Source organism: Alligator mississippiensis, chromosome 16 (genome assembly GCF_030867095.1).
Source record: "Alligator mississippiensis isolate rAllMis1 chromosome 16, rAllMis1, whole genome shotgun sequence".
NCBI lineage: Eukaryota > Metazoa > Chordata > Crocodylia > Alligatoridae > Alligator > Alligator mississippiensis.
Window position 1 is genome coordinate 12,141,400 of NC_081839.1, and position 12,033 is coordinate 12,153,432.

Sequence of the window (12,033 nt, forward strand, 5' to 3'; positions counted from 1 at the left end):
TGTGCTATAGTGCTGGCCTCCCCATGGCTTTCAGGTTCCCAATGCTCTCTTTCTTCAGGCTGGGCTGTCCTTGTGGGTGCCACATGGTTTGGTGGTCCACAGCTTCCCCCGCCCTCCTATTCCCCTCCCCCCGACGAGCCTAGTTTAAAGCCCGCCGGAGGAGATCCGCCAACCTAGAAGAAAACACACGCTTACCTTTGGGGGACAGGTGAAGCCCATCCCAGCTGAGCATGTCCTTCGTTGTAATGTGCGGGTCGTTGTCCAGGAAGCCGAAGCCTGCCTCGAGACACCATTGCCGAAGCCGCCAGTTGGTCTCTCGGATGCAGTTCTCGTGCCATCTTCCACGTCTGTTCACTGGTAGGATGGAAGAGAAAACCACCTGTGCACCGAACTCCTTCAGCGCGCCGCCCAGAGCACTGTAGTCTGCCATCAGGTGATCGGGGGTTCTCCTGGCCGCATCATTAGTACCCACATGGACTAGGACCATGGGGTAGTAATCGGTGGGCTTGATCCTGGCCTGGATTACCTCCGTCACATCCCGAATCTTTGCTCCAGGGAGGCAGCATACCTCTCATGCTGAGGGGTCTTGGTGACAGATGGGCTGTTCCGTACCGCTCAGGATGGAGTTGCCTATGACGAGCACTCGTCGCCGCCTCCTCTGGGTCCTCTTGGATCTCTTGACCTGTTCAGAGTGTGAAGAATGTGGTGTTTCTTCCTGCCCAAGGGTTTCCTCCTCCCCTTCCATCTCCTGCAGGGTCGCCAGGGCCTCATACCTGTTCACCAGTTGGACTGGAGAAGCTGGTACCGGTTTGCTGCGAGCTGCTCCGGTCCTGGCTGTGACCGTCTGCCACTCTGCTGTGGAGGGCACTCCCCGGGCTGCTTCTTCCTTGGGTGCCTGGTCCTGCAGGGAAAGGAAATAACTGTCAATTTCATCCTCCGCCTCCCTGATCCCCCTCAGCCTGCTAACCTCCTCCCGGAGCTCCCTCCCCTGCGCCTCCAGAGCCCCAAGGCGGGCACCTGCTGGACAGGTGTGGGGGCCCCCAATCTCTGCCCCCCCCCGGCCCTGCTGGGGATCCCCCACAGGCCAGGAGGTAGGGGGACATCAGCTCCCCCATGGGCTCGGTCTGGGTGGAGGCCTCAGACCAGCCCCGGTTAGCCTTGTCCCCCTGGGCAGAGGCCCTAGCAGCACTCCTCGTAGACACCATTCTGAGCTGCTGTTTGTAGATCTGTGTGGTGTCTACACCCTACCCCTACAGGAATCTCACTCCTGGCCCTTCCTGCCCACCTGCTGGTGCGAACACCTGCGCAAACGCCGGCATGCTCTGTTCACGCTGCGCGGCTCGGGAGCGTGGCTCCCTACCGGCTCAGCTATATGGGACCCGGGGGGCTTCCCCTCCGGATCCAGCTCAGCTGCGCCAGGTCCCTCCACCCCACTTACCTTCGGGGGATCAGCTGCTGCTGCCGCCGCCGCCTCCAGTCAGTCAGTTGTTTAAGGGGGCACACGTGCGTGCGGGACACACGTGTGCCTGACTCCTCTCCTTCCTGCTGCTGGTTCCCGAGTGCTGGGAACTACGTCACCCCACGGCTTTAAAGCCCGTGGTTTGAATTACCCGCCCCTGCTCCAACGGCCAATCAGGAGCCCCCTGTGGGGCCGCCTTATGGGTTTGTTCTGGTTCTGGAACTGTTCAACATGGATTTTTTTTTTTTTAAATGATTTGGATGCTGAATGACATGAACTGAGAAGGGTTGCAAACCCGCAGGAGGTCAGGAGTAGAAAGGCTCTTGATCAGGGGTGAGGAAAATCTGGCCCACGGAAGGGCTTTGTCCAGCTCACAGTGGGTTCCTTGGTCTCGCTTGGCCCAGACACCAGCTGCTTGTGGTGTATCCTGCCAACCCCTGGGTGCACAGTGGGGCTGGGGCAGCTCTGTAGCTGGACTGCCTTTCTAGGCAGCCCAGGCAGCACCAGCTCTTTCTGGCTGCCGCTGCCGCTGGCCCCAGCCCTGTGGTACAGGAGGGGACCTGTGCACACAGCCCTGACCTGTTGTGCCCTACATCTGCTCTGGACTCTGCTGCAGAGCTTGGGCAGCAGTGGCGGCCGCTGGGTAGAAACTGTTCCTTCATGTGGGGGGAAAAAATGCCCCTCTTCCTCACTGCTGCCAGGCCCTTCCTGCTGCAGCCACTTGAAGCCTGCGCCAAGCTGTCCTGCATCTGCTCTGCAGTGCCACTGCTGCCCCACTGGGTGACAGCAGTGGAGATGCGGAGCAGCCCGGTGTGGGCTCCGGGTGGCAGCAGCAGGAAGGTTGCGGCAGCGGTGAGCAAGGAGGGGCCACTTTTTCTCCCATGTGGAGGAGCAGTTCCTGCCTGGCAGCCGCCACTTCTGAGCCTGGGTGGGTGTCCAGAGCAAGCACGGGCAGGCTGGGTCGGGGCTGTGCGCGTGGGTCCCTGCCGGTACCATGGGGCTGGAGCTAGCGGTAGTGGCAACAGCTGGAAGGAACTAGAACCACCGCACCCTGTCTGCACACCTGTGGGGGGCAGCAGGGCTCCCCCAGACCCTTCCACACATACCCCCACGTACACACACCATGCCCCCCTCCCTTGCAATATACAAGAGTAAGACTTCATTTTGAGCTATTATGCAATCACCTCTATATACACAATGCAAACACACAAATCAAGACAAAAATATTTTTTTTAAATAAAATTTAAAATGTTATTGTGGATATTTGATTTTTAATATGTAGTTGGGGTTTTTGTTTTGTTTTGTTTTGTTTTTCTGGCTTCAAGATGACAAACCCCTTTCCTAAAAGGAGTCCTTCCAGGGGCAAGGGGAGAGATTTCTGATGGCAAAGGTCAGGGATTTTGTGTGTGGGTGGGGGTGGGGAGTTTGACTTGGGACTTCCAGTCCCAAGATGGCAACCAGGGGGTGGGGGTACCTGTCAAGAGTCAGGGCTACCCTTGTGGCCCTGGACAGCTCACCAAAACTCATTAAGCAGGTCTCCAGCCAAAATAATTGCCTGCCCCTGCTCTTGATAGACAAATGCAAGTTGCTGTATTTTAGGGAAGAATGATGAAAAGCACAGATACAGAATAGGTGGTAACCAGATGGGTGGCCGCACTGCTGAAAATTATTTTTGGATTTTGCTGACTTGTGAAGTCTGTTAACCACTGATGTGATGCAGTGGCAAAGAAGATTAATACAGTTATGGGCTGTATCAGCAGGGTGCATGGGAGGTGATATGGCCTCTCTACTTTGTCCTGGTTAGGTCTCATCTAGTGTTGTTTGCAGTTCTGGGCTCTGCGTTTTTAAAAGGATGTGACAGTTACAGAGGGTCCTGAGGTGGGAGACAAATGAAAATAGTTTGGAGAGCAGGACATGCAAGGAGAGATTGAGAGACCCTGTTTATTTGCAGATTGCATGCCTCTGAAGTAAGCCTCTTGTTTTGGGAAGACAGAGTGGTTCAAAAGAAAAAAATTTTTTTTTTCTTCCAAGTGGTTTAGGCTTGGTTCCTTCATTTGAGATATGCATCCCAATGTTTGATTGCTAACTTTTGGAGGGAAGGGTCAGTGTGGTGAATAAGGTAATTATATTTATCTTGAAGAAAAGCAATTAAAGGGGAACAGGGTGAGGGAACCAAGGAGCAATGGTCTCAAGTTGCAACAAGGGAAGTTTTTAGGTTAGATATTAGGAAGAACTTTCTCACTAGGAGGGTAGTAAAACACTGGAACAAGTTAACTAGAGAGGTTGAGGAATCTCTATCCTTGGAAGTTTTTAAGATCTGGCTAGACAAAGCCTTGGCTGGGATAATCTAGTTGGGGCTGGTCCTGCCTTGAGCAGGGGGACCTTACCCTTCTAACTTATAATTTTTCTATGATTCTATAATGGCAGCCGTTCAGGTATTTGAAGACTGCTATGAAGAAGAGGGAGAACTTCCTTTGGAGAGAGTTGGGTGCTTAGCTATGGCTTTAAGTTGGAGCGAAGTAGGCTTTGGATATTAGGAAAAACTGCTTAGGGAAGCTGTGTAATATCTCTCTCTCACCTGGAGGTTTTTAAGAAGAGCCTGGATAAGCATTGGTCAGGGAGATTTAGGAGTAGCAATGCCTGGAGTGTGCAATGAAATGTAACAGAAGCCCGGGAGACCCCCATACATACACATGTTGCTTGGAATCACTGGAAGAGATCTGTAGCTTATAGTGGGTACAAATTTATGAAAATAAAACAGGTTCACAACTGGTCTTATTATGGAAAAAAGGTTAAAAGAACTGAGATAAACTTATGGAGGGGTTAGGGATGATAGGTGGGTTCTGGCTCTGATCGGAGTGCATGATGAATGGAGTTGGTTGCCATCCCCAGGTTGCAGGGCAGGGTGGAAGGTATTTTGGTTATTTCATTCTGGTTGCCACGTGGGGTTGACAAGGAATTTTATACCACAGCCAAATTGGCATGGATTATGGGAGGGGTTTTGCTTCCCTTTGTAGGGAGGGTGAGTAGGGTGGATGTTCCTCTTCCTTGGATTTCTTGAGTGCATTTTAACAACTGCCTCCTGTCCTGGTGGTAGCAGAATATTGGTAGTGCCTGTGGCAAGGTAGGATAGAAAAAGAAACTGAGAAGTCAAAGTGTGGAGGAAGTAATTATTAAAAACTGTGGAAAGATGTGCAGTGTTATATTACAGGAAACTAAAATGGAGGAGGGGGACAAATTAAGCTAGAGAAAAGAGAAAACTCATCAGGTCCGTTCTTTGTTACCCTTCAACAATGTTCAACTGAAAGCTGACCAAGGTTGCTGAAAGTTAGTGATCAGTACATTTTGAATACGATAGCTAATGAGTTGTGTAAAAGTTCCAAGCTCTGCCTAAATCAACAACAAAATAAGTCCTCAGATTTTGAAAGTGAGAAATTTAAAATTTATTGCTGGCATATTTGACAAGAGAAAAAAAATTCAAAACTCTTATATTGCCAAGGTGTCAACCGACATAGAAATGCTACATTATGAATTTTATTGCAAATCTGCCCATAAGCTGCTTGCAGGCGTTAAAAACAAACAAATAAAAAACCCCACACTTTACCAGAAGAAGCAGCACATTACTTCAGCCCAGCTCTGCAGTGTCTGTATAGATTGTGCACTTCAGCGGGGCTTTGGTGCTTTTTAGCTAAAGCTGATTCAGTCAGTTATTAGATAAGTGCCAAAAAAGCCCTACTGAAAGCATGCAATCTATACAGACAAGGTTCCTTGGGTGAATTTGATATCTTTTACTAGACCAACCCAAATAGTTGGAGAATAGTTATTAAGCAAGCTTTCGGGTTCAAAAACCCTTCGTCAGGCTAAGGAAGTTTCAGCAGTTGGTGTGTGCTCTTCCTGGATGGAATGAAAAGTAAAGCAGCCAGGGGCTGGGCTTTACCTCTCATTCCATCCAGGAAGAGCACACACCAACTGCTGAAACTTCCTTAGCCTGACAAAGGGTTTTTGAACCCGAAAGCTTGCTTAATAACTATTCTCCAACTATTTGGGTTGGTCTAGTAAAAGATATCAAATTCACCCAAGGAACCTTGTCTGCCTATGTCCTTAGGCCAACACGGCTACAACCTAAACCCCTGCAATCTATACAGACACTGAGCTAGCTGCGTCCAACTCAGACGCTGCCTTTAGGGCTGTGCAAAGCTTCGGATCACGTCAGCAGCTAGAGGTACAGTTTCCCAGAAGCCCCTGCATCTATCTCCATTAAACTTGGCAGGCTTTGTGGCCTTACTACCATCCCTGCAGTTTTCACCCCACTGTGGCTTAACACACACAAGTGACATGAGTTTTGCTTTCAGGACTTTGAGGTGCAGCTTCCCAGAAACTCCTGCACCTATCACTTTGAAACTCTGGGCATGCATGGAGCTTGGTACAGGAACATGCCAAGTTTTAAGTAAAGTGGGGGGGGGATCTTCCCCCCTCCGGCCAAGTGTGCAAGCAGCTTAAGTTACTTAGATGCACAAATGCCATAATTTGGACTTTTTTAGTTTGGTGTTCAGGCCTTGTCTAGCAAAAATACTCTTGAGGTGGTAGATTGGTATAAATCCAGGTCTGTGGTGGCAATAAGTGGTTTTGTTAATGTACTTGTTCCCTGAGCAAAATAAGTTGTACCAATGACAGAACTTTATGGCAGTGTAGTAAAACTTTTGCTTTTATGAAAGTGTTTTTAAAGGAAAAATGGCATTTCTAATGGACACTACTTAAATCTTTGCTGTTTTTAATTGCTGCTTTAATATAGTGCTATCTTTAGACATTCCTGGAAAAAACACTATCTGTAGTACAAAGCAACAAGATTGGGTAGTGGTATTTATAATTAGTGTAACTAATGTTTCAGTATTTTCAGAATTCGCTTTTTGTTCTGTGAAAGCATCGTTGAACATAACTCTAATGTAAATCAATGCTGTTGGGAAAAAAATAATTTCTCTCTTTGCAGAAAAGCCTGCCATTGCTCCACCTGTCTTTGTATTTCAGAAGGATAAAGCACAGAAGGTAAGGAGAGAATATTTTGTGTATGTACTCATTTTTCTTCTTTTCTTTTCTTTTTTTGTACCTTGACTAACATTTCCAAGTAGTGGGGGTTTTTTCATATGTAGTGTAACTACTGTGAATCTGACTTATAAAGTAATGACATTAATGAGTTTGTACTTCATAGAAAAAAGCATTAGAAAGCTGCAGAGTGTAGTGTGGTGGAGAAAAACAAAACAGGAGACAATTGTGAATATCTTGAACACTTTCAAATCGGTGCTTAAGCAAAGATATGGGAGGGGAGGCAGACCTTATTTACATGTGGTAATAGGAAGTGTGAGAACTGATAAAAGAATGAAGAACTATAGATTAGGCTAATAATTTATCCTTGCCTATATTATGTGTTTGTTTTTTTAATTGTTTCCTAGTTTGGTAGGTCAATTATTTGAATTTGGAAATGGCACAGAATTGATGCTGGCTGGATAACTTAATTACTGTGCTAAATTTAGATTTCTTTTAAATTTGGAAAGAGAGGGTTTGTTTGTCTTTTTTGGATAAATTCTAATATGTGGCTTTCACTTCTGAATTCTAACAAAACCTCCCAGTATTTGTTGTTTAAGTTATTGCTACTAACATATTTTGCCAAGGGGAATTGAATATTGAGAACTGTTTTGATTCCAGTCCAGGTCAATGGTAAATGGAAACCATTACCTTTTTAAACTGATATGTTTAGAAATTTGAGCCAGCAGTCCACAGAGTTTCTTACTCTAGACATGCTTCATCCAATTCGGAGTTGAATCTTGTTGAAACAGAACTTTTTATGAAGAAGCTTTCATTTCTCTTTGCTGCCTGTGGTATACCTCTTTGGTGAATTGAGAGATATCTGAAGTCAGCAGGGCTGACGGTGTGATACAGTACTTTTTTTTTTTTTTTAATAAGGTTGCACTTTTAAAACTTATTCAGTTCAGGTTTGTTTGTTTTAAATGAAATTGCTTTTAAGTGTCCTTTCTTCTAAATTAGAGATGTTTGTGTTCTTGTCAAATATTTCTTGTCTTTCCCAAAGGATAGTAGATGCTTACATTGTTTATTTTTTTTTAAGTTTAATTGGTGTGTGTGTGTGTGTGTTGAATCATATCATAATAAAAGAAAGGTAAATTTCCTTAGATTGAGGGAAAAACTTCAAATTTAACCTTTTTCACGATTTGTGTTCCTTAGCAGATCACTTACTTTCAAGTAATAGGAGGTGAGTATTTAATAATAGGTCTTTAGTCAGAATAGAGATGAGTAAACATCAGTATTTTATTTTATATTGGATGCTAAACTTTCATAAATATTTGTAAGCGTTTAACTGATGGAAAAGTCACTAGTGCAGCACTTGAACAAATTTCCAGTTCTGGTTACAGTTGCATCCCCTTAGAACAGTAATAACAGCTATTGGCAGTTAACAGCATTTGCTGTTAATTAGAATTGCTTCCTCAGGTAGTTCCCCAGTTAAGTGGATTTCCTGATCACATGGCAAAATTTGAAGTCTTTACTGAGGTATTCAGGAGAATTCCTATTAAAATCTATCAGAATTTTGCCTCATGCTCTTCAAGGGTTTATTGGATACTTTAAAAACAATTTAATGGAAAATTATCAAAATGCTGTTTTGTAAGTGGCAATTTGCATTTGTGGTGTTCTTGCAATTTTGGTCAAAGTTTAAAGCTCTCATGATATACCATTAGGTGTTTGAAGAGCTTTGTGTTGTTCTCTAGCTCTTAGTTCAGACTGTCTTGCAGGTGTTGAAGGAGGAAATATTGCATCAAGATGTGTGCCATATGTTTATGACATTGGTGCTCAACCTGGCCCCTTTAGGCAGACGAGTGGCAGGCCAGTCCACAGGCCAGATCCTATGCATGGGGTCAGTCCGTGGATGTGATATGGGGTTGAAGTGCCAGATGTAGCTGCAGCCTGACCCTGCTTGTCAGTGCCATGTACTGCTCAGGGCTGTCATCTGGCCTGTAGGGTTCCCACTGGCTGACAGCCTTTTGGGCTGGATTTGTCTTGGGGACTGGAGGCTGAGCACCACTGGTTTATATGCTAACAGTTTTTTTCAGCCATGTTTGACTTTAATAGAGATTTAAATTATGCTAAATTTGGGAAATTCTGTCCTGCTGAAAATGGTGTGGCAGATGAGAATTTTCTGCTGCTTAGTTTTATGTAGTCTTCTAGTGATATCTTCAGCTGATTTTTAGGGAGAGGACTTTCTACTTCCAGGAGTTATCATTTCCAGTAATGCTTATGTGGGGGTTGTTCTTGTGAGTGGCTAAACACCTATAACTAAGAATTAAAGTTGCTACTGTATTACAGGATCCCAACTTTTGGAGGAGTGGTTGCCTGGGATCTACTTCTGAAACTAGGCATTCCAGTTTGTTTAAAGAAACACACAAATAAAAGAAACTATTGGCAGAGTGCACAGATCTGTTTATAGAGATGTGGGATTCAATATGTCTTTTCTTCCAAACTTGCCTTGAATTCAGAACAATGTCTCTATCTTTTTAAAGCTGGTACTAGTTTTGGTAAAGCTTATAGCTAAATGGAAATAAACCTAAGCATAGAAATGTCAGTGAGATCTTCTAATTGCAATAGGAGACTATGACTATGGGGGCACTGTCGAGAGATGCATTGCACTAAAAGTAAGAGCTTATTACCTCATTTCCTTCATGTATTAATGCAGTTATATTGCCTCTGGGTCCTATACTAGTGTATGGTATTGCTGAACTGTGCTGCCTTGTGCCATAAGGACATATGCATACATACTCTTGAGTAAAGGACAATTCTCATTTACAGTTAAGTCTCTTGCACCTGATTCTGGGGCAAACCTGAAAGGCCAGAATCTTACTTTTACAAATGCATTGTTACACAGAATGGGGTGATGTCTTAAGATGCTGAATTCATGATCTTGGATTTAAGTCCTTTCTCTTGCTTATTAGATTACTTATTTCACTTTATTTTTGTTACCTGATATACAAAAGAGATTTCTTTAGCTTTATCACTTAGACCAAAAAATGACTTTAGTTTTTATTTGTCTAGTGAGCTGTGTAGAAAAAATACCTCCAACTTTCTAGTTGGGACTTTTAATTGGTTATCATGAAGCTGACGAATATTTAAATTCTGGGAAAGAAATGATGACAGAAAGGTCAACATGTAGCCTCCTTCTGAGAAGCCAGCCCCCTTTTCTTCCAGGTTTTAGGAATTGCAAACTTACTAGGATTTGTGCCAAACTACTTTTAGGGGTTTGTCTGTGGGATCCTTTTTACATTAAAAGGTAGGTGAATGATTGTTAATAGCCAAGTAGCTCAGAGGATGGAATTTAAAGGGAGGGGAGTTTGTTCAGTTTTGTGCGTACTTCTTCTCCCAACTTCGGTTCGTTACCTTTTGGTTAGGGTTGTGGGTTCTAGCATAACTATATCCCTTTCAAGGTATGTAGCTGCTGCAAGGAATAAAATCTTCACTTTAAAGGAGCTAAAACAAACATTTTTCCCATGCCTTCTATCTCTCTCTTCCAGCCTTCAGACAGAGGTGGGTGGTAGTCTTGTTCTGTCTATCCTTCAGGGACTGTTTTAGGGATGTTCCTTTTGTGTGGCTGCCTCTGTGACTTGCTTCTTCAGCAGTTGCTCTCCTAAGTTTTCCAAGAAGGAGCAGAGTGAAATGGGTATTACTTTCCTAGCTAGTCTCACTACTTTGTTGATTTTTGAATCAACAGAGGAGAGGTTGAGGGGGACCTGCATCTCTTCAGCCTCCATCAGAGAAGGCTAAGAGGGGATTTGGCTGTCTGCAAATTTGTTGGGGTGGGGGCAGGCATCAAGGAATAGGAGATGCTCTGTTTACCAAGGCACCCCTTGGAGTAACTAGAAACAATGGCCCCAAACTGATAGAAAGCAGGTTTAGACTAGACTTCAGGAAGAACCTCTTTACGGTGAGGGTTACCAGAATCTGGAATGGGCTTCCAAGGGCGGTGGTGCTCTCCCCTACCTTGGAGATCTTTCAGAAGAGACTGGACAAACACCTGGCTGGAGTCCTCTTACCCCAGTACTCTTTTCTGCCTGGGGCAGAGGGTCGCACTCGATCTGGTGAGGTCCCTTTCGACCCTGAAAATCTATGAATGGCTGTATCCCAAACTAACTACAAATGCTTTTTTCCATTTTTTTAAAAAGCTTGGCAGAGTTATAAAAGAAGCAGATGTTCTGGAGGTGCCTGCACACGTTGTGTCAAATGTATAGATTTTCAGGTCTGAATGGAACTTCAGCGCATAGCTTGACGGTTTAAGTAATGTGTGGCATAAAATGTCACCCAGTAATTCTCGTTTTAAGCCTTTTATCAAGTATTCTTTTCAGAAAGACATCTGATCTTGAATTAAGAACTTCAAATGGAGAATCTACCCCTGCTTAAGCAGGCTGTTTTAATACCTTTTTTATTGTTAAAAATTTGTCTTACTTTTAATCTGTCTAGCTTCAGCTTCTTGCTGTCATGTCTTATTATGTTTTGATTATAGTCTTTTGCTGTCAGAAACCTTTGTGTCATGTAGCTGCTTATTGGTGGAAATCAGTTAATGTCTAAATATTCCCTTGGATGAATTAAATAGATTGAGGACATAGACAGGTGTAACTTGGACCAGATTCAGAAGGGGCCAGATTTGACTATCTTGGGGTATCTGCGTACAGTAGGTGGTTTATACTGTGCTATCTGTTGCTATTTTAAAAAAAATATGTCAGTTACTCTGGTGTAAATGTGTTATCTGTCCACCTTCACAAAGGGCTTCAGAAATGATTTTGGGAACTATAGACCGGTGAGTCTAAACTGAAGAAATCAGCAGTCACATGGACTAATATAATCTGGTGCGGAAGTCAGCGTAGCTTTTGTAAAAGGAAATCCTGTCTCCAATCTGCAGGATTTTTTGAGGGTGTTAAAAAGAATGTGGGCAAGGGAGATCCAGTTGACACAATATATTTGGATTTTCAGAAAGCTTTTGACAAGGTCCCTCACCAAAGGCTTTAAAAAAAAAAAAAAAAACTGAGTTGCCATAGGACTGAATGGAAGGTTCTTGGTTAAAAGATAGGAAGCAAAGGACAGGGCTCGATGGTCACTTTTCAGGATGGAGGGAGGTCAGAAATTGGGTCCTGCATGGATCTGTGCTGGGTCCAGTTCTGTTCAATGCTTACATCAATGACTTGGAAATGGGGGTGGACAGTGAAACATTCAGGTTTGCAGATGATACTAAATTATTCTAGATGGTCAAATCCTAAGCTGACAGAGAAACTGCAAAAAGGATCTCATCAATCTAAGTGAATGGGGAAAAAAATGGCAGATGAACTTCAGTGTCGATAAGCGCAAGGTAATGCATACGAGTAAAAATAATCCCAGATATACTTATACAATGCTGGGTTCTGAACTAGCTGTTGTGACTTGGAAAAGAAACCTTGGAGTCGCTCTGGGTAGTTCTCTAAAAGCATCTGCTCAATGTATGGTAGGGATAAAAAAAAAAAAAAATGGCCAATAAAACCTTGGGCATCATT

The 12,033-nt window shown here is 44.2% G+C and overlaps 1 protein-coding gene across 4 annotated transcripts in view; it reads left to right on the forward strand.

Moving 5' to 3' along the window:
• RANBP3 (RAN binding protein 3) overlaps positions 1 to 12,033 on the forward strand; it is a 130,751-nt gene that overhangs the window by 15,669 nt on the left and 103,049 nt on the right. For 2 of the 4 annotated variants that reach the window (XM_014599838.3, XM_014599841.3), the window contains exon 2: positions 6,447 to 6,502. The exons of the other annotated variants lie outside the window; for them this stretch is intronic. In XM_014599838.3, the coding sequence (XP_014455324.1) occupies positions 6,447 to 6,502 (56 nt within the window). The remainder of the gene's footprint in view (positions 1 to 6,446; positions 6,503 to 12,033) is intronic. 4 annotated transcript variants of the gene reach the window in all.